Source organism: Melanotaenia boesemani, chromosome 1 (assembly GCF_017639745.1).
Source record: "Melanotaenia boesemani isolate fMelBoe1 chromosome 1, fMelBoe1.pri, whole genome shotgun sequence".
Lineage (NCBI taxonomy): Eukaryota > Metazoa > Chordata > Actinopteri > Atheriniformes > Melanotaeniidae > Melanotaenia > Melanotaenia boesemani.
In genome coordinates, this window is record NC_055682.1 from 13851763 (window position 1) to 13878482 (window position 26720).

Below are 26720 nucleotides of genomic sequence, written 5' to 3' on the forward strand. Positions count from 1 at the left end.
CAATTAACAGGAGTACTGCAGATTATTTTCAGTCACTAACTTTACTCTCTCAGACAATGACTGAATACTCAGTGGTTCAAATGTCATAAACATGTACTAATCTGCAATGAAAACAATCCCTAAAGGCTTGAGTAATCATAGCTTTACTGTCTTTTTTTCTAACTTAAACATGCAACTGTGACCCTGGTTGTGTTTGGTAAGACCTAAGTATAATTTACTGATATTTATTTATCACTAATTGTTTTTCTTTTTTTACCGGAGGTACTTTTTGAAATGTATCAAGCTTCAGTGACGAATGAAGTTTGAGAAAAGGGATATTCTGTGTTGTGGTTTGTTGTTGTGGTAATCTCCAGATCCTTTTGTCTGTAACATACAGTTCAAATTCATGACACTTTGGGAATCCATTGCAAAGTTTTATATACTTTAAAAGCTGTGTTCTTTACTGTATCTTTGAACAAGTTCCCTGATTAAAATCATGCTAAATGTATGGGTCTTTGTTGTTGTTATTGCATCAGTTTGTGCGACAAAACAAACATCTGAGCCGTTCAAAAATGTACAGTTGGCATTTATTATGAGACCCTATCATATGTAAAGTAGAATGGTCAGTATAGATACACTCTTATTTGTATTTACACCCTGTCAGAAGTTGGGAACAGCTCAATGAAAAAACAACGGATGTTTCAGGAAACACATTCGTATTTGTGGACAAAAATCTTCATTTTCTCGTCTCTTAGTATGTGACTTGCTGGGTGGTTGAAGCCTCCATTTCTATCTGTGTTGAGTCAATGAGCTAATGTAAGGCTTCAGGTCACTGGCAAGGCAAGCTTTGTCATCACTCTGTTCACTGATGATATAAAGAAACCCACATCAGCAGTCATTGTACAATCATTAGCAATCAGGCTTGTCTATAATGCACAACATGGGACAGTTTTCACGTGTTCAGGGAACTGCTGAAGAGAAATATAATGCAAGATGCCTTGATATTATGTGGACACTTGGTTTAATCACAATACTCTGTAGAAAATCCTTCCCTGCTACTGTATTTTTGACTCTGTTACCTTCAGGTTTTAATAAGGTGACATCTCTCTCTCTTTCTCAGTTATTGCTTTCAGTCAACCATGAAGTCAGTTGGATCTGCCTCAAAACTAAGCCAATTTCTACATCTAGTCCACAAATGTTTGCAATTATTCCTTTCTTCGTTCTTATTCTCAGTGATAGAAAAATGTTTTATGCTTTTCAGGAGAAAGGAATGAAGGATTAAGTTGAGGTTGGAAAAACAAGCACTTGCATCTTCTTTGCTTAGGCCACAGACAGTGTTTTGTCCCACACAAGTTATTTTTTTTTAATCATCCATATGTCATAGGACAAGAAATTATGACTTCGTAAACACTTAAGCTGAATAAAAATCATCCCTGATATGACTGCTGATGTTGAAAATAACGCACAGGAAAAGAATAATTCTGATTTACAAAAGGAGTTTTACAAAAAACCGAATGACCAGAGCTTTAAAAATGCACACAGAAAGATGTAAACACACATTAAAGGACAAGTCTGGGATTATTGCAGCTCATTTGTAAAACTAAATTAATTAAACTAAAAAACACAAAGAAGCAGTGAGTGATATAGGCACCTGGTTTTAGATGTCTACAGTATCAGTAATGTTTCAGGCTTGGGTCACAACATTTCCTGTGATTTTACACTTAGGGAAATACAGTTATTGACATTATGTTGCAATTTTGCCAAAACATCTACCTTAATTTGACATACTTGCACTTTAATTTAAAGATCTGATGTATTTTTACGTAAACAATTCAGCCTTCAAAGATGAAGATTTAAATGATTACAATATACATAAAAAAAGATAAATAAACACTCACTCACGCTTATTTTAGAAAAAGAATAAAATCAGAAATTTTCTTGAAATGCAAAATAAAACCAGACTTATCCTTTAAGCTCTTAAAGGTTGTAGGTGAGGTATGCCTTTATTTTTTAAATCTCAAAACACTCTAAAAGTTCTATTACATGTTTGTTAAAACTCACTTTTGGAGGCTAATCTCTCACATGGGCAGAGATGCCCGTTCCTTGCAGTTAAGGCTGTAGACAAACCCAACACGGCAGCATGGAGCTGGGAAGCTGCTGTCACTGATAAAAGAACTGAGCAACTGATAACGGGGCTTGTTCCAAAATGGTGACACTGGAAATGGGACACAAGGTGTGCTAACAGTTACTGTATGTAAAAGCACAGAGCCTAACAGTCTCACTCTGGCTGATCTGCTACCGAGCCCTGTTGTCACAAAAATAGCCCAACTTGTCACAAAACTTCAAAACTGATGTCATGAAGGTGATGGGCAGATTTGTACTAGATGTAATATCAGAAAGTTTACGTCTTCATCTGTGTTTCTTATTATAGTTTGATGAAACAAACAGAAAAAAGGGTTAAAAAAATCATTTAACAAAATTGTTAATAACATCAACTTGAACAAAAAAGACATTCACCATTATTACATATTCCTTGTGACATATTGTATTATCAACACATAAATATCTATGCATTTCTCTGTGTCGAAACTAAAGCTCTTGCAATTACACATTTAATCCTAAATTACCTTTATAATATTCCCATATAGCCTACATACTGTGTCATTTATAGCTTATATCCTTTAAGTTAAAACAAATAAATATTTAATAAATAATGTTTATATAAATCTTTCTCTTTTTTTGTTGTTATCAAATATCAGAGCTTGAAAAATGTGAGTTTATTGGCCGTTGGTGTGACAGCGGCATCTGAAGTGTTGCAGTAGTGTCCTGTGAGCAGAAGATGGCAGCAAACAGGCCACATAGGCAGTGTCTTTCTGACTATAAAGATCAGCTTATTCTGATGTAAGTAGAGAGATGATAAAGCACAGCTGATGCAGTACTGGTAACCAGAGAAGGTGCGAGTCATTCTCTGTCTTTATTACCTGTAACTGATGTTTGGCCTATCATCGTTTTGTCTGTGTAACTTTCAGACATGAGAATCAACCAATAACTATATTTCTGATGAGGATTTGATCCAGTGAAGTGGGCTCTCCCGAGAAGTTTCACTACAGTATGACGATGTCTGTGTTCGGCAGATGCTTCTAGGACGGAGCCATATTGGAGGTGGTTCGGTTCCCAGGAGTTACAAGGCTGTCTCCTTCAGGTCGTTGAGGTTTGGCATCCTGGTGCGAGATGCTCGGGTAAAGGTGGGTCCGTTCTGGCCTGGTTTGATACCCAGTTGTTCAGGGGTGAACTGAGCACCCTCCGCTCGCTGTAAAGCAGAAACGTGCCAGCTGGACTCGATCTGTCCTGGGAGGGGGTAGCTGGCCTTACGGTTTTTAGCCTGGCTGGAGCTGCTCACTCCAGAATGCCCCCTGCTCTCAGTATGCCCTCGACCCTCAGGGTAGCCTGGTTTGGAGGAGGGCTGAGGTGGGTTGGGAAGGGGGCCTTGGAAGCGCAGGTCTGGAGGAGGGGGAGGGGGCTGTCCTTGATTTGAAGAAGGGGAGAGATGAAGGAGCCTACGGAGTGACTTGAGAGGTTGGCTCTGGGAGGAGGGACAGGGATACCAGTGTTCAGCACATTTTGATTGATTGTTTTTTCCAAAGATCCAATAAAAATATCAAATGGTATTTTAGTCCAATACAAATGACATAATATTTCATAAAAATAAACATGAAGTAAATGTAAGACTGTTTTAGCATTTTTGCGTATAAATGAGGACAAATTCTTCTTTGATTTCCAGCTGAGACTCTGTGATGGGCATGGAGCAGCCTTAAAATCCCATACCCTTTTTTTTTAATTCAGCCACTTTATGTCTTAATCTTCAATCAACTTTTATACAACGGTATGACTCCATTTAGATTTGATTTATATGTCCATGACAAAATGTGATTAAACATGTAATTTTGATAATACAGGGATGCTGCATGAATGCAAATAAAAACAATTGCCTTGACTTGTAAATCATATCAACCATATAATGAAATATTATATTTTAATGTGTTATATTAACTCCTATTTTAAGAATATTCTGTATGCGTTTAGGAATCAATGAGACTAACTGCTTGATTTGATAAATGTTGTTATATTCCTGTTTGCTTTGGGATTTTAGCTGCTGAGTAGTTCATGTTTGACTCAACAGGACTCCTTTGTTGTATTTTTGATTTATGAAGGTTTAATGTTTTCAGTGGGTGATGGATCTAAACAGCAGACAAGCTAGACTCATTTACTACCTAGCCATGCCTATATCATATATAGAGAATGTGTCATGAATTTAACTTGATGACTTCATTTGTTGCTCTGAAACCTGCATATCATCCAGCATTAGTGAAGCCACAGATGTTTAAGTTGATGCTTGATTCATTAGACAACAAGGCAGGCTTTGTTTATATTGTTGGCAGAGGCATTTATGAGCATTGCTGATGCTCCTTATTAGTTTTTTCTGCAAAATTCTTTCCAACTTTCAATACCATTAAAGGGTGTAGATGATAAAATCATTATATTATTTGCAATTTATGGTTAAGGAAATACATTTTTAAATTGTGTGTTTGCCTTCTCAGTTAATTCATTACGTGGCATAAGTAAGGTGATGATATGGCGAATCCTTCTCCAGATGATCTTTGTTAGTTGCTGGGATTTAATTGCATAAAATGATAATAGATAAAAAAAAAAAAAGCATCATTCTTCAGTCATTTCGGCATTAAATATATTTTTTTGTGTTTTAAATGATTTTCTTTGCACAGCATCACAACTTACAAAAAAAAGAAGAAGAAAAAAAAAAGGGGGGGGGGGGGGGGGGGGGCAGATTAAAGGCTGCTCTCATGACTTTGATTTTAGACTAGAATGAAAACATACCTGAGAGTGAGAGTCCACTTGCTTGTCTGGTGGCCACTCACTTACTCTCTCTCTCTCCCTTCCTCTTTCCCTCTCTCTCTCTCTTTCTCTCTCCCGCTCTCTCTCTCTCTCCCTGTCTCGTTCTCTGTCTCGGCTCTGTTCCCGGTCTCGGTCTCTGTCTCGGGATCGCTCACGGTTTTTCCGGCGGCTGCTGTGGTGAGAGGACGACTTGGAGCTCCTCTGAAGGGACAGGTGCTCTTGTCCATTTCCAGCGACCTGACAAATCAAGAAAAAATAATCAAAACTGGAATATGATTAAATATCCAAAATATTCGCTGACTTTATTGTAAAAGTATCTATAGCAATTTTCATAACATCTCAAACCCTGGAGATGTTCTACATGCACCTCTGCAGCAGCAGACAAAACACAAAGAAGTGGTGATGCTGATTGGTGATGACTTTCTACTGGACATGAAAAATGTGGCAGTTTTTCCAAGATGCTGGTGTACATTCCATAACACAGAAAAGCAGTAAACTTTCACTTAAGTGAGACTAAAACTAGAAAACAAAATAGAAGTTTATATACCCTAATCATGGACATAAATGTTGTGGTAAAATTGGGCTTTTTATGATACTGTCATTCTTCTTCTGGAGCACCAAATTATAAAACAAAAATCTTGAAAAAAACTACACAAACTAAAAAATGAAACATGCATTGTCAAATATATAAATACAGTTCTCCGATGATTAATAAAGTGGCGGTAAGAATTCAAAGATGTCATTTAACTTGCTTTGGTATTAACTTCCTGTTGGTGCCAGCTTTTTTCTGCCAGCAAAGAATGAGTTTGTTTGAGAGCTCTCACATGGACTTTCTAACACAATACAGTCTCATGGAGCCCTATTTGAACAGCAGTTTCCAACATCATCATCTTATTAATTACCAATATGTAATACTGGAGATTATCTAAGCAAGTGGAGGTGTTACTGCTACTTTTTCAAAGCTTGGAAGAAGACCAAAATTGTCACCACACATGAGTCAGAACTGGAACTTGCTGAAACACCACTCACTTTCACTTTCTGTTGTCAAGTAAGTTTTACATCAGCATGAAAAGATAGGAAAAAAAGAAGCCAACACTTTCAAACTAGGCTTAAGATTTTAGCCAACTACATGGATCAAGACCAACCTCTTAGAGGAATGTTTAATGGTCACATGAGGCAAAGACTCAGTTGTTTGACAAAGTGGACTGGGTGTCCCAACTACAGGACAATAATCATAAATACATGTTAAAAACGGGTCTGTAAAGGATAAATCAATATAATATCAAGTTTTTTAATTTGCCTTTCTTGAGTCTTGACTTAAATCCATTCACATTTTTTAAAGCAATTTTAGGAAACTATCAAATTTAATAGGAAAAAGTCTGTTAGCTGACAAGAGTTGTCATATATCCATTTGGCAAACAAAATAAGCAGTTTTAAATGTAAACATTTTTTTCTTTCTCTTATATAATTTATTTCTTCTTTTCAATTTTTAAAGTTAGTTTTTTTCCCCTCTACATCCTTTTTGCTCTTCATTTTTCTCTACAACTCTCATTAGCGCTCAGTAAATGGTAAATGGTCAAATGGTTTGTACTTAAATAGTGCTTCTACCCATACATCACATTCACCCATTCACACACACATTCACACACTGATGGTGGAAGCTGCCATGCAAGGCGTTAACCACGACCCATAAGGAGCAATTTGGGGTTTGGTGTCTTAAGCAGGGACACCGCGACATGAGCTCGACAGGCCGAGAATTGAATTGAATTAAGAAATTGTCACTTCACTACTGTCATAAAATAGTACATGGACGATGGTCTTTGCGACATTTGGGGAAAGAGAAACCCCTCCTTAAGGCAATATTAATTTTTCTCATGAAATGACCTATTAATGATCAGTAATTCACTCATAGCCAAGACGGAAGACAATACAATCCATCCGATTGTGAACATGCTCCTGTCTCTCTGTCTTTAGATACTTAAACACACACTAACATCCTGACAAGATGGCGATTCAATACCTCACTACTGGGAGACCTTAAATTTAATACAATGGTAAGGCGAGAGTGTGCATTCTTTCTGGAAGCAAACAACTCTCTAAACACCTCACTGTCATTGTCATGGGAAACTGGGAAGGCAAAAATTAGAGGAAAAATCACATTATATTCTGCATATTGAAAAAAACCCCACCAACAACAATTGAAAAATACAATAGAACCGAAAATTAAATATCTCACAACGGAAATATCCAGCAACCCAAGTAACCAGAAATACACCGAATTTAAAGACTCTTAACAGAACTATTATTCAAAACCCAAAAGATATAAATAAAATATTTAGAAATTTCTACAGTAATTTTTTATTCCTCCTCTCACTAACCTACACCTTAAGAAAACGTTCAGTAATGTGGAACTACTAAAAATAAATACAGAACAAGCACATTTTCTAGATGCACCCTTTACCCTCAGTGAAATAACCACAGCACTTCTGAAAATAGCAATCCAGCTTCCGACTCCTCTCTCTAATCTATACAGACTTAAAAACTTATAACCAAAACATTAGCAACAAGAATTGAAATGGCCACTCCCACTCTCATTCACCCAGATCAGACAGGTCTCATAAAACACAGACAGGTCACAGATAACATCTGCAGGCTTTTCAATCAATCCAGAAACCAATTTCTCTAAAATTAAAAATTGAAATTAAGAATGAAAGAAAATATCATCTTAAACAATAATAATAATGCATTACAACTGTCTCAGCTTATTAAACAACTCACCAAAACCAATAATCACCTAAACTTTTTTTTCTAAATTATACATCTCCAGCTATAACACTACAATAATAAAAAATTCACAGAACTCATTTTACCCAAATATAAATGTTTAAAATGGAACTGGCCACCTCTGATTTTTGTTCAAAATGCTCTTTAGGACACACATACATCTATCTTCACACATCGGGCTCTCGGTCAACCAGTTTGCTTTCTATGGATCAACATCACGAAAAGACTCTCCACCATCCTGAGCTGCAAGTCCCCGCATCAGCATCACTCTGTCTCCTTGGTGATATTTCCAAACTAATCATCCCATCCAATTTCAGAGATTCTTTACTCGGTTCTCTAACTGTCACTAACAAAAGTACTCCTTCAGTACTGGAAATCAAAGAACTCATGTCACATCAAGCTCTGGACAAACTTAATCTCCGACTATAGCACATACACATAAAAAAAAAGAAGCAATATATGTAAATATACATTTGATGACTTGTGTAATTTTTTTCTGTATTGATTTTAAACATTTATATCTTCTTTTAAAAGAGAAAAAAAAATTATTAAAGATGTTGCACAATCATTCTGCTAATGAAAAAGAACATTTTAAAGAAACCATTGAAAGTCCAACAGATTTATGTCCATGATGACCGCATGTAAACCTTTGTTACTTAATAACTAATTTGAATAATTATTCAGTATTCATGATAGTTACTTGGAAATAGCTTTAAGGATGCTGTTATTCTGTTTACTCTGAGCTTGTGACTTTATTTATAACATATAGTTGTGAGTTTAGAGTGATCAGCTCTCATTAAGAAAGCAAACTCAAAGACATAGAACAAGTTTCAATGCTAGGAGTTTGAGTGTGTGTTTCTGTATTGAAAAGCTCATGTCCCTCACATGATAACGATGTGAAATCGTAGGCCTCACAAACAGGACACACTGCAGCATGGAATCGGTGTCTTTACAATGCGATGTGAGCGCAAGGTGACTGCGTTTGACATACATTGTAGCAAGACAAATGGATGCACAAAAAGCGTGCAGTTTTAGTCTGTAAACATTTTTGAAATCCTATCAGTTTGAAAAATGTTTCAGCCAGTCAAACTTTTGAGAGGATTTCAAAGCAAGTTGAGTGAGTGCAGTGTCAGTAAACATGCAGCCGTAGTGTTGAGGGTTAGATTACTGGTGAGGCAGGGAAGGGCACGGTAGGCTGGTGTTGTACCATAGGCGAGGCGACTACAGGTAGAACTTTGACAGCTGAGTTGTGCTTTAAGCTATTCTTAGAGCTAAAAAGGGGGAAAAGGCTTTTCTTGATGCTGGGGTTCCTCCCGTCTTCCATATCGGTCTGTGGAGCAGAAGATGCATAGCCACAACTTTCAACACAAATCTCTGACAACAAACAGATAAAAAAAAACAAAAAAAAAAACAACAAAAAACAAAACTGCACAACCTGAACCATCTTAGGAAACAAAGCTTAACAAGAAACATTGATTAAAAAGAAAAGAAGATTTCCATTAATATTCAATTGATAACCAAAAATCAGACTAAGCAGAAAAATATTCTTTTCTGTTCTTTTTTTTCATAATATGGCTGTGATTCCTTCGTGTTAATAAAGTAGACAAGAAAAGAAAAAGACACACAGATTGTAAATAAGCAGAGTTTATAATCCCATCTAAGCTTTGATTGGAAGCAAAACTGAAAGTGTTTTTCCACATTTTATTTTTTACTTGCAATGAACTATTTGTCTTTTCACACGTTACTAAAAAATCTAAAACAATTTCACTGAACTGAAATTCAAAATAAAGACATTCACATATGAAACTAACATTAAGTACACTGCCACTACATAATTTAATTATTAGAGATTTAATTTCAATGTGTCTTCAGCAACAGACATGTCTTCAGAAGTGAATGGAAATGTTCATTAGTTATATATTTTATTCAACAATTTCAGGTGAATTGTTTTGTTTTGTTTTTTTGTCATTAATGTTTTACAAAGCCAGAGCTTTTCAATTACCTGTCTGATTGATCATACTGATTATGTTTTATTGTGTTCCCAGAGTAACCTGGTGAGTTCTGCATTATTATTATTACCAAGGAATTATTACTATTGTGTAATGATGATGGCAAGAAGACTTGTGTTGTGGTTAAATCAGGATTACTCTACTTTCAGTGGTTGATATCAGTATAAAAAAAAAATCTTACTATTTGTGCCTTCTTCTTTTTCTTTTTAATGGCTCTGAAGAAGCCTTGTTTTTCCTTCTCTTTGGTGGGCTCTGGAGGATTCATGACCATCGCCTCTGCTGCAGACCTACAGAGCACATGCGGAAAGGCTTCTTGTAAGCATAAGCTCAGGATTAAATAGTAACTTCCTCTACAATGTGTCTCATATGCCTAGAAATAACCAAACAAGATATGATGACAAATAAAAACAGTATGAAAAGAAAGAGGGTCCTGAAATAACACAACAGCATAGTGATGGATTGCAAATGGTGTCTGAATTATTGTTAATTTGATTGTCCTGATAGTGAAAACACATTCTTCTCCTCTTTATGATAGTCAATATAAAATAAATCACAATTAATGGCATTGCTGCAAGATACAGTATTTTGAATGTATTTCCTTTCAGTTATTAAATAGTTTCCAGCTTCATGGCAACAAAACTGTAATATTGAGAAATCAGGTAGATCTCATTAGTGACAAACCTTCGTGACACAGCGAGGAAAATATGTCAGACAGCTTGACACAGAGGAGGTAGAATATGAAGAAATAAAAAATCCTGATTCTCTGAAAGCAAACTCCTCATACAGAAGACACATATTGACTATTCTTTTAGCAACTTGTGCTGGTAAAATCTGAAAGGTCGTGTCAATTTCCTTATATCAGCCTTGATTCTACGTATGTTAATATGTTGAGGTCCTCAAATGAATTCTCACCAGTCAAAAGCCGTCTGACGCTTGGAGTGGTTTGCCATGGCAACTGGATCCCCTGCTACAATGGGTACAACTGGTCCGCGACCTTGACCGACACCTTCATGGAAAGAAGAGGAGTTATCCGGTCTGGGAGAGGGGACTGAGGAGAAACAAGAAAAAAGTTACTTAAAGTGAACTTAAAGTCATGCTTTGATTAATATGTGATGTTTCACAGTGTTTTAACACTAAAAGTCCCAGGATTTTCCATTTCTCCTGCAGTGCCCCCTCCCTCTACCAAACTTACTCACCTATTATTTTTCAAATCAGGTATTCAGGCAAGTTTTTGACTCTGCACCTCTCAGAAATGAGTTGAAGTCTGCACTGATGAATATCTTTGTGCTAATGTTCATTTTGTATATATTAGATCCAATTAGTTCTTTGTCCACTGCCAAAATAAATGTAAACAACTATCATAAACACTATATTTAAATTAAATCCATTAGAAACATTATATTTGTTATGTGAAGACAAGTCACTGTACCAGCATCACAAAAGATACTGTAGGCCTACTGAACAACATGTCAATAAAACAATGAGTATAATAAACAATTTTTTTTTTCCACACAACAGATCAGCTGCTGTGTGAACTCATTCTGCTATCAGAAATCTAAAAGCAATGGTGTATAAGATTATATTTTATAACAAACATAATCTCCTTTAGTGCACCATACACCTACATCAGAGACCTGAGCTGGAAGTTAAGCTTGTTATATACTCCATGAGAAGCGAAAAGTTTGTTCTTGTTCTTAAGGCTGCAAGAAGAAGAAATTAGATTGTATTAGTCCGGTCATTTCATACTTCACGAGACGCTTCGTCTGTGACGGGGCAGGAATTACTGCACGCGAGATATTTGTGTTTTTATGTGCAATAAACAGCTGAACGGTTTGACGTTGCTAACCACTCAGCAACAAACTGTGTACTCACATGGAAATCAAACGGCCCAGCCACGTGTGGCAGGGAAACAACTCACAGTGGACTACGACGTGAAGGAGCCCCACAATGGTCGAGTAAGTCAGTGTTACCTTAAGGACCCTCCAAGTGTGAACTGTCTTTTGAGAATTTATAGGCAGAAATGCCCCATAGACAGGTTACTGCTGAGGGAGCCATGAGAGTAGCTTTGTACATGCAGAGCATGTTTGACGGAGTTTTGCTTCCTGCTTTGCTGCCGTGCGGACGCTTCCTGCTCTGCTCTCCTTTCTGCTTGCATTTTTCTTCTTTTTTTCTTCTTTTTTCTTATCTTTACCGGCAAGAAATTTAGGAACAAGGACTCCTGGTCACTTATAAATCACTGGAACGAATATATTTTTTGATAAATTTAGTTGATTTCCATCGGAGAACTAGTGGAACGATGTCTCCTAACCCTGCAGTATCAGTGAGCTGCACTGAGTGTGAGCAACTTTCTTTGAGGATAACACAGCTGGAGAAGAGGATTGAAACACTGCAAGACATTCGTGTGAATGAAGAATTTATTGACTCTGTAGTAGCTTCTGTACATGCTACTGAGTTGTCAAATGGATTGAGTCACATCTTCATACGCGAAGGCATGTCGAATGTGGAGCCTCCCGCTACAGACCTGGCTGATACACTTCCCTGGATGTGTTCAAATGACATTGGAATAGCTGAGGAAAATCCCAAACCGGACCATCAGACTGATCTCTCCTTCTGGAACACTGTTGGTGCCAGACCAAAGTCATCAACCCCGGCCAGAACCTGGTCTGATGTTGTTCGTCGCAGAGGTAAATCCAGCAGGAAATTTAAAGCTCCAGCACTCACTCCACCATCTGAAGTCTCACTGCATAATAAATATGATGTGTTGAGTCATATTAAAATGAATGATGATGAATGTAATGCAAGGATTTATCAAAATTCAAGAAATAGCCCTAAAACTCAGCCCAGGGCTAACCAGACCAGGAGGAGAGGCCAAAATCCCACAAACAGGAGGACTAGAGAAGCTATCGGCACCTCCACACAAAAACAAATAGACACAATTCTGATTGGGGACTCTATAACACGGCATGTCAGGATGGCAAAGACGGAAAATTTAACACTTTTTGATACATCAGTCAGGGAACTGACAGAGATGTTGCCGACCATTCTGTCTTCACATCCAGATGATATGAAGATTATTGTCCACACAGGGTCTTTTGATATTCTGAGGAGGAAAATTGGCTCTAAGATGCTTAAAAAAGACTTTTCTCTGCTGTTGGAGAGACTGTGTCAGTTGGGAGCACACCATGTTTACATTTCAGGACCCATTCCTACAGCGGGTAAAGGAATTGAACTTTTCAGTAGGCTTCTTGGCCTGAACACATGGTTATCAAACGCATGTATCACCCATGGGATAAAGTTCATTGATAACTTCAATATCTTTTGGAACTGTAAGGAGCGATTCAGACCTGATGGTGTGCATCCAAATCTAACTGGATGCAGATTACTTGGTGCACACTTGCGTCATGCTGTTGGGACGGCAAACCCAAACATGAGTGTACAGATAAGAGCGAAGGACACAGCAGAGAAGCGATCAACTGCCAGCTCTCCCCCCTCACCAGACCCTCTTCTCCACATCACCCAAGGTCTTAAAAGGATGTCTCTATCCAGGTCTGAACCCCAGCGACCACCATCTACCAAGAAATACAGGGCTCCCCCCCCCTCCCCCTCCTCATCCTCCTATTAGATCATCTGTCCTGACCGAGCAGGGCATGGGAGGAGGTTCCCAGAGCAGCAGAATTCACAACAAAGATAACATGCCATGATGCGTTCAGGGTCCTTGCTGTAGTTTTGCTACTACTGACAGCTGTTCTGAGATCAAGCCTGGACCCAGTAGGATTCCTGTGTTAGTTAGTAAAATAAGGAATCGAACACGGTCAGCTTGTGGGGTGAATCGATCTAATCTGTTAACTGTACCTTGTATAACTCAGAATACAACAGAGACCAGTGTAAACTTCATAAAGCTAGCTGTACTAAATGTTAGATCTCTGTCCAACAAGTCACTGTTAGTTAATGACTTCATCATTTCTCACAGTTTAGATTTTCTTTTTCTGACAGAAACATGGTTAACAGAAGACACAAGTGCTACAGTTCTTAATGAAACAGCACCCCCTCATTTTAGTTTCATGAATAAATGTCGAAACGGGAGGAAAGGGGGAGGAGAAGCTGCCTTATTTAAAGATTCATTCCAGTGTAAAGAAATGTCATTTGGTGATTTTACTTCTTTTGAATATCTTAGTTTTATTTTAAGGGGCATTCCTAAAATCCTATTTCTAATCATCTACAGACATCCAGGACACTGTGTAAATTTTATTGATGAATTTTCTGAATTATTGTCGGTTATCTCTACTGATTTTAACCATTTCATCTTAACTGGGGATTTTAACATTCACATAGATAACATGACGGATGGTAATGTCAAGGAATTTTGTTCCATATTGGACATGTTTGGTTTGTGGCAACATGTTAAACAACCGACCCACATTCGAGGTCACATTCTGGACCTGGTTATTTCAAAGGGTGTTGATATTTCTTCTGTTGCGGTCACTGACTTGGCCTTGTCTGACCATTTTTGTATTTTGTTTGATTTACTGATCACTCAGAATGTTCAACCAACCTGCTTCTCCGTTAGGAAGAGGTACATTAATGAAAGAACAAGTGCTAAGTTTGTGGAGGCCATAGCTATGTTACCAACAACCAGTGCAGAGTCAGTTGATAGACTCCTGGATAATTTCAATCTGAAAATCTTGAATGTAATGGATGCTGTTGCACCGATAAGAATCAAGAGCAACTTGAGCAAACAGAAAACACCATGGAGAAACACCACTGTGGTTACCAGCCTAAAAAGAGAATGCAGAAAAACTGAGCGGAAATGGCGGAAAAATAAACTTCAAATTTACTATGAGCTGTACAAACAAAGCCTGCGTAACTATAACAATGAGTTGTGCAAGGCCAGAGAGCTGCATTTATCTGAAATGATTAACAGGAATGTCAACAATTCTCGCACTCTGTTTGCTATGATTGAAAAACTTACAAATCCTCCTAAACGGATAAGCCCAGAGCTCCTTTCCACTGAGAAATGCAACCAATTTGCAAACTTTTTTAGCCCAAAAAAAATTAAAACAATTAGGCAAAATATTAATTCCACACAGTCAAACAAGAAAATTAGTCTGTGTCTAAAACCCGGAAATAATTCTGATGTCATGTCACAATTTAAAATGGTGAATTTAAAAGTCCTACAAGAAACAGTTTGGCATTTTAAATCAACAACATGCACTCTGGACATGATACCATCCGACTTTTTAAAAACAGTTTTTACCTCAGTAGAAAGTGATCTCCTACTGATAGTTAACAGCTCGCTGGCATCAGGCATTTTTCCCAAGTCACTAAAGATAGCTGCTATTAAGCCACTCCTAAAGAAAAGGACTCTAGACGCCTCTATAATGAACAACTATAGACCTGTCTCTAACCTCTCTTTTATTTCCAAGATTATTGAAAAAGTTGTATTTCACCAGCTTCATGACTTTTTAAATGAAAGTGGAAATCTTGATAAATTTCAGTCCGGCTTCCGACCTCATCACAGCACTGAAACAGCTCTGGTCAAAGTGTTAAATGACATTAGGTTGAATACCGATTCTGGTCAAGTATCAGTCCTGGTTCTGTTGGATCTCAGTGCTGCGTTTGATACTGTAGATCACAGAATCCTGTTGCACAGGCTGGAAAACTGGGTTGGACTTTCTGGAGCGGTCCTTAACTGGTTCAGGTCCTATTTAGAAGGCCGGAGTTATTTTGTTACGATCGGCAGCTATGAATCCGAGCGAGTGGCCATGACTTGTGGAGTCCCCCAGGGGTCAGTCCTTGGACCTCTTCTGTTCAACTTGTATATGCTCCCTTTGGGTAAAATATTACAAAACTATAGTATTAGTTATTGTTAAGCAGAGCTTAGCTTCCATCGACTAAGGGAACAATGAAACATGCCTGCAGTCTAGATTCAGTGAGAACAATCACAATCACTTGTTTATTGGTGCAGGTACAACTTAAATAGTGTAGCACATGGCATGATCACATGACAAACAAACCTGTGAGGAATCAACAATAATTGAGAGCACACCTACTAGCCAATGAGTCAATTAACACCCCCACTTGCTCACATATTATTCACATGCATTATAAAACAAAAAAAACATAGGAACATCATGAAAATCAACTGCATTGCCTCTCGGCTACAACCCAAACAGGAATGTGGAAAAGGTAAGTAGCTTCTGTTTTGTAGCTGGTTTAGTCATCAGGTCTGCTACCATCTGATCTGTTGGGCGATACTCCAAAGACACTTCACCATTGTTTACAGTCGATCTTACAAAATGATATTTGATATCAATATGCTTACACCTTTGTCTGTTAACAGGATTCTTTGCCAGTGCAATTGTACCCTGGTTGTCTTCAAAGATAATAGGTACACCATACTGATAATCATCAAGATGTTGTAGCATTTGAGTCAAGTACAAACACTCTTGTGTGGTTGCAGCCAGTGCAATATACTCAGCCTCACATGTTGACAAAGCTACCGTTGGCTGCTTTTTGGTCTTCCAGGAAATCAGAGGTCCACTCTTACATAGGCTAACACAATAGCCAGATGTGCTACGGCGGTCACTAGTATCACCTGCCCAATCTGCATCGCTGTAAGCCACCAGTCTTAATCCTTTATCACATTTCCTGTAACAGAGCATCTTGTCATTTGTTCCTTTCAGATATTTCAGTACATGCTTCACAGTTGTCCACTGCTCTTCTGATGGCTCACTGAAATACTGTGACAGTTTACTTACAACATAACCATTCAAAACCATTGCAACTAATAGTCCATCACTCAAAACTTCCCCAGCATTCCTCAGTGCTGTGATTGAGTTCTCAGCACGTATGACATAATCAGTCACACTCTCACTGTTCTGTTTTTGCAGTGAAGTCAGTTCTGTGTAGAGACTCACAATACGGGGCTTACCCTTGCCAGCATAGTAGTCCCGCAAAATCTTGAGTGCTCCACGGCCATCATCTGCAGCCTCTCTCATAACCAGAGACAAACTTTTGTCATCAAGGAACTGGATCAATTCGGCGTATGCTTCAGCATTCTTTGCTGCATCCTCAGCCAGCGTCTCTGCATCTGCACCCTCAGCAGGCCCATTCAAAATTGTATCTTTCAGTTTCTGCAGCCGCATATGCCCCAAGAACTTTGTCTCCCACAGTTCATAGTTCTTTTCCTCTCCGTCGAACACAAGACGAGACCATCGTGAACTTGTCCGCTCGCTCATGGTGCTGGTACTCCAAACAAACTGCCTTGTGGTGGCTACTCCTACCCTATTAATGTCCTGGGCCCATAACCTGTTAAGCAGAGCTTAGCTTCCATCGACTAAGGGAACAATGAAACATGCCTGCAGTCTAGATTCAGTGAGAACAATCACAATCACTTGTTTATTGGTGCAGGTACAACTTAAATAGTGTAGCACATGGCATGATCACATGACAAACAAACCTGTGAGGAATCAACAATAATTGAGAGCACACCTACTAGCCAATGAGTCAATTAACAGTTATCAAAGTTATGCAGATGATACACAACTTTATGTGTCTCTGTCACCAGATGACTGCAGTCCAATAGACTTAATGTGTCAGTGTCTGGAGCAAATAAACACCTGGATGAGGGAGAATTTCCTACAATTAAATGAAGACAAAACTGAGATTATTCTGTTTGGTAGCAAAGAGAAGAGGGTCAGCATTGGCAAACACCTGGAGACTCGGGCTCTTAAAATTACCAACCAAGTTCGTAACCTGGGAGTGTTGATAGACTCAGACCTGACTTTCAGCAGCCATATCAAAGCTGTCACTAAGACAGCTTTTTACCAGCTCAGAAACATCAACAGAATTAAAAGTTTAGTCTCCCAGAAAGACCAAGAGAAACTCATCCATGCATTCATCTCCAGTAGACTGGATTACTGTAATGGTCTTTTAACAGGACTTCCTAAAAAGAGCATTAAACATCTGCAGCTCATCCAGAACGCTGCTGCTAGAGTTTTAACCAGGACTAAGAGATCTGAACACATCACACCAGTTTTAAAATCTTTACACTTCCAGTCAGTCACAGAATAGATTTTAAAACCCTTCTGATCATTTACAAATCCCAGAATGGTTTAGGCCCAGAATACATCTGTGATATGTTCAGAGAATATAAACCTAGCAGAGCTCTTAGATCCAAAGACTCTGGTCAACTAGTCCAGGCCAGAGTCCAGACTAAACATGGAGAAGCAGCATTTAGCTGTTATGCTGCAAACAAATGGAACAAACTGCCAGTGGAGATTAAACTTTCCCCAAATGTAGACATTTTTAAATCCAGGTTAAAAACTTTTCTTTTCTCATGCGCCTATGCATGAAATCTGCACGGTAACTTTTTTTTTTTTTTAACTTATCTTGCTTTTAATCATTTTAATGTAATTTATTATTTTATTGTGATTATGTGTTGATTATGTGTTGATGCCTTTTACTATTCTAAATATCTGTAATGTCTTTGTTTTATGTAAAGCACTTTGAATTGTCCTGTACATGAAATGTGCTATACAAATAAACTGCCTTGCCTTGCCTTGCCTTCCCTGATGGTCTAGTGGCTAGGATTTGGCATTTTCACTGCCACAGGACTGGTTTGATTCCTGGTCAGGAAGCTTTTACTCCTCAAACTTTTGTTCCTCATTCACACTCAGGCATTTCTTTTTCACATTTCCTGAAATAAGCAAGGTTTCCCGAGCATGCAGGCCATGCTTGTTTGCACTGGTATTTGGGTCGCACAGAATTCATATTGAATTCACAGAAGCATGTAGTCATTGTAAGGCAGTGTGGGCATCATTGTGCACCTTAAGAAGCTATAACCACAAGACTGAATCCCCCTTGCTAGACAGGAATAACAGCTCCCTGGTGGTCTAGTAGTTAGGATTCAGTGCTCTCACTGCTGTGGCCTGGGTTCAAATTCCAGTCAGGGAATCTAGTGAGCTCAGTTATGCAACTGGTTTGCAACCATCCCAAAGTGGACTTTTTCTGCTTTCCAGCACCATAACTTAATTAGCTCTTCCTGGGAATCAACTCATGTAAGATCTAAAGCTTGGTGCAAAGAATTGAAATTCCAATAGCAAATCTGAGTAAACAGATTAGGACCATCTTTTCAGACAACAGCTTATTTAACCTTATCTAGCAGATTAAGTTCTATTGTACTTTGAAAACCACAGCATGTAGAATTGTTGGCCGGAAAATTTCTTCTCCAAAGACTTCCACCTTTTAATTGCTCCTCTCATATTGCTCAAAATGCATCCTGCTGTTAAAACCCAAAGTAAGTTGAACTCTATTTAAGAGTTCAACTTACTTTTCTGTTAAACATCTTGAAAAATGGCAAGGTTAGAGGAAACACGCTTTAACTTATTATAGCAAACTGACAAAATCATTAATTGAGATGGAAAAAGTTATAAGATTGTTGGTTGCTGCTGGAATGAGTTGCATAAAATGCTAGCTTTGCAACAATATCAAGTTACCTTTTGTATGGTTGTGTTAATGAGCTTTCCGAGGGGAAAGTCTTCAAGTTGTGGAAGTATTTGCTTTTGTCTATTGAGGAGGAGAGTGACACTTATGTCTAAGCTTTAAAACAGGCTCATTCAGCTAAATCTGTTATAAGTCTAATGTTGAATGGAGCATTTATAGGTATTTTTATCAAAGACATGTAAACAGCGAACTATATTCTGTGATGCAAAAACTTACTATTCTCAGCAAGTAGTTGTGTTTTAGCAACTTGCATTTTAACTGAAGTAACTGTATGACATAAAATTCCATGTTAAAGATAATATTAATGCAAAAAATCTAAAAACCTCAAAATATTATGACAAATGCATCATTTGAAAGCAGTTTTTTTCTTTACTGGCCAACATATTTGAGCTTTCATGCTCAAATAAATAAATAAATGAATTTAGTAGTGTAACCTTTCCTTTTTGGCTCCTGGCTAATAAAATCAACTTGCTTTACAAAGCACAGCTCAAATATGTGTCTGCTTGCTGTCCAGTTGGTCAACATTTGACATTTCCCAGGACTACTACACTTCACTTATCAGGAAAAATCTATTTAGAGCCTTGTTTGCCTTCAGGACAGCTACGATAAGGGGTGGTCATGAAAATATCATATTAAATAATAAAAGAAAATGTAGGGCTCTATAGACACATCTTGCACTTTAATATATTGTCTGTTTTTGATACTGTCTTGTCATCATAGAAAAAAGAAGCAATGAACAAATGGTTTGTTGCATTTGTTCCCCAGTTCCTTGGGGTGATAATGCTTTTCACAAATAGTTGGGGTGATAATTTGAGTTTTTGTGCTTATTTTTATTCTTCTTTGTTTATTTGTGTTAATCCTATCTACATACTTCATTTCTGTTGCCCTTTATTTGTCTTTTATCTTGCCTTAATTCAGTCAATGTTATATAAATGACCTTCCATTGTCTTTTGTTGCACATTGGCAACACAAAAATAAGTAAACTTAGCTCTCCTAAAATAACAACATTAGTTTCCTGAAGGTGTCAGTGCCATGTGATACAAACTTTCTGAGGGTATGACAGGATGATCCAAACCCAAAGCCAGGTAAATTCCAAAAGGTGAGGACATTTAATATTTGGCAAAGACGAAATCCAAAGACAAAGAGGCGAAAACCCAGAAGCAAACAATATATTAAAAAGGGTGAGGCAAAAGGCAAAACCAGAAACAAGCTAGGCCAGACACTTAATGGAAAACACATGGATCAGAACCTGTAAAGCTAGTAAAAATGGAACATGAACCATTTGGGAAAGAACAGTAGAAACCAACACAGAGTGATTGATGACTGGTTACAACCAGGAGTAGAATAACACCTGGACTTTTGGAGGAGCCTCATTTTTGGGCGTGAAGCATGACTTTGAAAGTCACATGCACATGCATGTATAGTACTCCATGGCAGTGCGTTCAAAAACCTTCTGCTACTACTGTTTAGTACTGGTACAACTAGAAACAACTGATTTGGGTTGGATTGTTCTTTTTAAACAAACACTAAAGCAAGAAAATTAAGTGGTGCTGCTTGAGCCGCTCACAGCACACAACAAACAAACAATGCTGCTGTCCACGGGGCTGAAAGAAATGTCACCTGTGGTGTTTGGAAAATTTAGTGTATTAAATAGCAGGGATCTCCGGTTCTCGAGGGCCGGTGTCTTGCAGGTATTGGATGTTTCCTGCAGCAACACACCGGATTCAAATGAATGAGTCATTAACAGACTTGTGCAAAACTTGACAACAAGCTGTTGGACATTCATTTTATTTTTATCAGGTGTGTTGCAATAAAGAAACATTCATTACCTGCAGGACACTGGCCCTCAAGGACCGGAGATGGTGATCCCTGAAATAAAGAAACAGACAATGCTGGCAAATAATGCTATTCTTTTCATTTAAGAAACATCAGTAATCTTATGGAAAATAAAATTAAATAAAAACAAAAAGTGGACTATTTTTAGAGATCCCCCTTAATGTTTCAGTAAAGTGTTTTCAGGGGAGCTTATCTGCCTTTTAGGGGAGCTGAGCTCCCCTTAGCCACCATGTAATTCAAACCCTGGTTACAGTCAGGTGTGGATGGCAGGAGCATGTCTTCTTTTCCCTTTTTGGCTGATCCTTGCCTCCATCTAACCCTGTCCTCTTTTCTTACACCAATAAACTTCATGTCCTCTTTCAGTACATCCATAAGTCACTGATATACTGTATATCCCTATCCCTCCTTTGAACGTGCCAAATCATATTAATCTGACCCCTCTAAGAATAAAAATGGGGATATTCAAAACACAAAACAGGTGTGGAACAATTACAAGCAAAAGTACAGAAATAATGAAGGATAAAATCAGATTTGAAATAAAAGACCGGGTGAATCAAAACCTTTCTAAAATAATTTAAATCAGACTATGCAAAAAGTCAAACAACATCCAAATCATGACATACATTGACGGTCCCTGTTCCTTACCTCGGTAGAAGCTGCCAACTCTGCGAGGCATGGACTCTGTGAAGATCATCCGGTTTTCTTTGGAGGAACCTCCATCCTCAACGTGGGGGTCGTGATACATACCAACCTAAGAATTACACACACAATGAAGAAAAACAAACACACATGGACACAAAACCACACACACAAACAAAAACACCTCAGCATCTTGAGATTATTATCCCACTAAAATATCATTTATCTTTGTTTGCCAGTTTAGCTAAGACATTCTTTACCAGCATTCGTCACAAGACAGTCAAGACACTGTTAGAGCTTTTCAGTGAGGTTACATATATAACAGCGACAACGTGCAGTGAAGCTGTTGACCTGACTATAAACAGAAAAAACTACGGAAACCAGTAGTCAGAAACGCTACTCTCTGTGTCGGGTGGGTTGGAAGTAGGGAGGAATCAGGGGGTCGGACCTCATTTTTAGAGCGCTGTGTATGAAAAGCAGCAGTGTTGTCCCTCGTAGAGTCTTTGATGGGGGCACAAGGGTGGCTCATGTCTTTAGGGGACTGCTCACTCTGTTGGGAAGACGGACAGGTGCAGGTCAAAGCAGACTAGAGAAGCAGCATGAAGCAGTGGCAATGAAAATGTGGGACAATGACTCTCCCAATACACACATCAGCTCATGAAATGCCCACACTCAATCTCGCAGACACATTTTAGTTACACATAGGCCATTGCAACAACGATGAAAAAAACAAAACAAAAAAAAAACAAAACAAACAAACACACAAACAGAAAAACAAAACAAAGGAAACCTTTGGTACTTTTTCTTTGAGTCAGTAAGCTCTGGCACATTTCAGCCAAATGTACTGACGCTCAAAATGATTTTTTCTCACCAACTTGTCAAATCTGACAGTAAACTGTCAAAATTGTTATTGCAGGTGGAGAGTTTCACTCAGTGTTTGTGCAACAACAGGCTTTTTTAAACTTCTCGTGTTGTAGCTGTGTGGCTTTGTGGTCTCTTGAGGCTAACACATTGTTGGCAAAATAATAATAATAATAAAATGTACAATGATTTGTCCAATATCTTAAAAACTGAGAAAAACCTCTTATCACCACCAAGTCTCCTGTGATCATGTGCATTCTGCAGCCAAATGGGCTGGAAGTTTCTACCACAAAGGGAGATAGTGGCCTAACCGTGTGTGTGGAATGTGCATCATATATACAATGTAGTATTTAATTGTAAACAGTGTTTTTTATTCCTTAGCAGTTCTTTATTTCCTAAATCTAAATGTGAAAAGTGGCTTTAGAAAAGTAAAAAAAAAAAAAAAAAAAAAAAAAAGAGGTTTCCTACAGTTTCCTGTAGGAGCTCCAGGGCATTATTCTTAGGTACTGTTAGAAAGAGGATCATTTGCTCATCCATGTATGTAAAAAGATACTACACTGATATATATTATAAATGTAAGCCAAGGTTAATCACCTTGTTATAGAACAGCATATTATGCAATAACTAATCCGACACTGAGCCGTTGTACATGTGCACCCTTAAGGTTTAGAAAGGGTTAGATTTGTTTAACCTGTAAAAGCCATAGTGCATTTTAGGTCAGTACTGACATCATAAAAAACTGAATATGTGAGTATTCTGTATATCATCTATATTCTAACAGACTGAACCCTAATGGTCCACTTTCACAATCCTAGTCAGTATTTTAAGGTGAATGTTTCAGTTTGCCGCCACTAACCCTTGTCATGTCATCAGTGCAATCCTCTCTTGATGAGCTCACAGAATGTCCAGTCAGGGTGGTCCGGTGCTGCAGCTGGGGGGAGAGGAGCTGGAGGCTACTGGCTCGCGTCGGTATCGCCTGCCCAGGCGGAGGCAAGCCCGTCATACCTCCTTCAACCCCGTGTGGTCGGTGGCGTTCCCTTCTCACATACATGGAGTGGCGTTGAGGCCGTTGCTGAGAGGAGAAGGGGGAGGTATATCCCAAGCCGTAATGATAAGACTCATGTGGGGAAGGCAGAGTGTGAGTGGAAGGCATCCCTGGCCCTCCGGGGTCTAAGAGCTCTGGAGCACCAACATCTTCTGAAGAAGAGAGCAGAGTTACAATTCAGCAGAGCTAAATGAATATTTTCTCCCTCAACTCTTCAATTGCTTGTGTTAAATGATCATTTGTTAAATCTATAAAATGCAGGAATATTTGCTTATGCCAATACCATCATGTTGTTTTCTGTTTAATCATCACTCTGCTGTAAAAGTCCAAAATGATTTCATATATAGTTATGTTAAAAGGATTACAACAGACTTTCCCGTCATTTTCTCTGTGATGAATATTCTACTAATTAGCAAAGTCAACAAGTCATCACATCTCTCTGATTGGTTAAAAGATGGTCTCTAAAAACCAAAATAACTCTTCGGTGTCAGTTCAACCAATTTTTCACAACTTCCCTACTTCAAGTAGGTTTTCTTTTCTTTTCTTGCCTTTTTGTTTTTAAATCTGAAAAAAGGTGAATCTGTAAAACCGATTGACCTAAAAAATTAGAGCCTGAAAACCCTTAAAAAAAAAACAAACAAAAAACAACCCTGTGCCCTTGAAACTGAACATAAACACTGAAAATGTGTCATTAAATAACACAACCAGTATTACCAGATTATTTTTTTTTAATTCTTTGTAAGTGGAAGTTTTTTTTGTAGTGCATTTGGGGCTAATACATCTGATGAAATGTCTTACCTTTTTATCATCTACATTTGTTCCATAATAAGGACAAAAATAATAAATCTGGTCTACCCTCTATGAGAAATGTAATATTTAAATGTGCAGTTGTCTAAATATTTTGGATTTTCTCCATTAGATAGAGTCCTGTGACAGGAAAAAAAAATAAGTGTGGAAAAATGTGCTAAATTAACTTGAAATGTCACAACAAGAAAAAAACAAACAAGCAAAAAAAGCTTTTAATTAACCCCAGTTTACTATCTTTTGGGACTTTAAATGTCACAGAGAATAATAATATTGTTAATAATAGGACATCCATCTTTATTCCATCTTTATTTTGTTTTTTAGCATTTATTTTTATTGGACAGGGTAGCACACAAAGATCTAGTCAATGTAACAAGCCTACATATGAATAAAAAAAAAGCATTGTAAGTGGAAAATAAATTTACCCCGAAGCCTAAATTTGACTCTTTAACCTACCTGGGGCTAAAGATTTGTGTCTGGATTTGTGTCTGGATGAGGAGTCAAGCGTGCTGCTCTCCATACGGGCATTTGCACTGCTACGAGAGGCAGGGCTGTGGCCGGATCGATCACTGTGTCGGGCAGAGGGGCTGCCAGGGGGTCCTGGAGGACCTGATGGGGCGTTGAGGTCTAAACAGCTAGCAGGGAAGAAGCGGGCACTGGGTCCCGCACCACCTGCTGCGTTGGAATTTGGGTCGTCTGGGTGGAGCCGACCATCACTGAGGTTCCCCACAGATTTGGCATCACTTAAAGCGCTGTGGCTCTTGGACAGGCTGAGATAAGAAGCTGAACTTTTAGAAGATGAGGACATGGATCCATGGGCTGAGTCAGCCATACTGTGGGCATGCCGGCCATGTTGTTTTTCTGCTCCAGACTGCAGTGTGTTGGTTTTATTTTCCAGGAATGTGTGACGGCTTGGTTGCTGCTGCTGCTGCTGTTGCTGCTGCTGCTGCTGCTGCTGAGAGCGAGAGGAACTTGGTTTGCTGTGGCTGTACTTTCCTCCGTGTCCTGGGTCTTGCATTTTTGGAGAGGGTCCCAAACTGAAATCAAACTCTGTCTTGTTTTTAGCTTCTTTGGGACTGAGGAGGTGTGGCAAATTATTGTTAGCTAGGTCTTTGTTGGATGAGGCAGAACGATTGAGGGTCTGGGACAGGTATTGGCCCTTGGGATGGAGTGTTGGACTCAAGCTAGATGGAGCTGGTTTGTTGCCATTCAGGAAACTGTCATTGCTAAGGTGATGGAGGTCCCCATGGCGAGGGAGGCTGGAACATTCTTTACTGTTGGAGCGACGACTTGTGCTCTTGCTGTGACTTCTAGGATCAGGCACAAAGACATAAAAAAGTAAGTCATTTAGTAGCTTATACCCCTTTTGCAATTTTGAAAGGTTGATATCATACCATAGACTCGTGACACATTATTCCAGACATTCAGAGCTAAAGAGTACACTTGCTTTCTCATGTTTACATAAGTGACCAAGGTGACCAGCTCCATTGTGAGCTTAGCTGTTCACATTAGAGAACTTAGACTAGATAGAGTTGCTGAATTTGTAGGTTGTACACAAAATAATTAACATTGAGACAATAGTGGAGGTTAGTATTTGGTTGGTTTTGAGATCATGGCAGACAAAAAAAAAAAAAAAAAAAAACATAGTAGTAACATAAAGGGTATGTAAGTTTCCTAAAACAAGAACAACATGTCTTGTCCTCAAATCTTTTCATCATCTTTTTTACTGCTGTCAACTCTTAGACTTCACATCTGGTTCAATTTGGCCTGAGACTGCCCCTTGAGGTTAATCGCATATTGCAGTTTGCGAACACGTAACATTTGCGCACATGCAACAGCCCTTCACACAAAGCAAAATATGTGAGGCAGTCATAATAATCATGCATTATTTTTGGCTTTAAATATGATTTGACTTATGAGTTTGTTGCAAAAAAAAAAAAGCTAATTGCTCTCCTCTGAATTTACGTTTTATCTTTTGCATGATAATTCTCTACTTGGACTTGTATTTTGTGAAATGCAGCACTCCTCTTTGGCTTTATTAACAGCCAGTTTGTTATTCTGCTTTCATCTTAAATACAGCCTTTTATTTTAGTAGTTTTGTCAACCACAATTAATATTTATTTTCCACGGATCTTCTCCAGGACACCATCTAGGTGCAGCTCAAACACATGGAGGAGGCTGTTCTTGTTTTCTGGCAAGATTTATCGGCCAGAATTTCCTCACTCTGATACTTCACCAGCAATGGATGCAGCTCTTTTAATCTTTTTTAAAAGCTGCTTAGTGTTGGGTCTGCTATTTAATTTTTTTAAATTTATTTTATTTTTATTTGTTTTTTTTTATAACCTCTT

The 26720-nt window shown here is 38.3% G+C and overlaps 1 protein-coding gene across 6 annotated transcripts in view; it reads right to left on the minus strand.

Moving 5' to 3' along the window:
• Positions 1–238: 238 nt before the first annotated feature.
• cdkl5 (cyclin-dependent kinase-like 5) overlaps positions 239–26720 on the minus strand; it is a 55105-nt gene continuing 28623 nt past the window's right edge. The window contains exons 13-21 of one of the 6 annotated variants that reach the window (XM_041982060.1): positions 24829–25682; positions 23380–23717; positions 22111–22212; positions 21669–21774; positions 10596–10731; positions 9865–9970; positions 8843–9004; positions 4873–5127; positions 239–3562 (exon numbers count right to left, since the gene is read on the minus strand). In XM_041982060.1, the coding sequence (XP_041837994.1) occupies positions 3161–3562; positions 4873–5127; positions 8843–9004; positions 9865–9970; positions 10596–10731; positions 21669–21774; positions 22111–22212; positions 23380–23717; positions 24829–25682 (2461 nt within the window). In that variant the 3' untranslated portion in view covers positions 239–3160. Of the gene's footprint in view, positions 3563–4872; positions 5128–8842; positions 9005–9864; positions 9971–10595; positions 10732–21668; positions 21775–22110; positions 22213–23379; positions 23721–24828; positions 25683–26720 lie in introns of all 6 variants that reach the window. The other 5 variants (XM_041982075.1, XM_041982067.1, XM_041982051.1 and 2 more) reach the window with 5 other exon arrangements.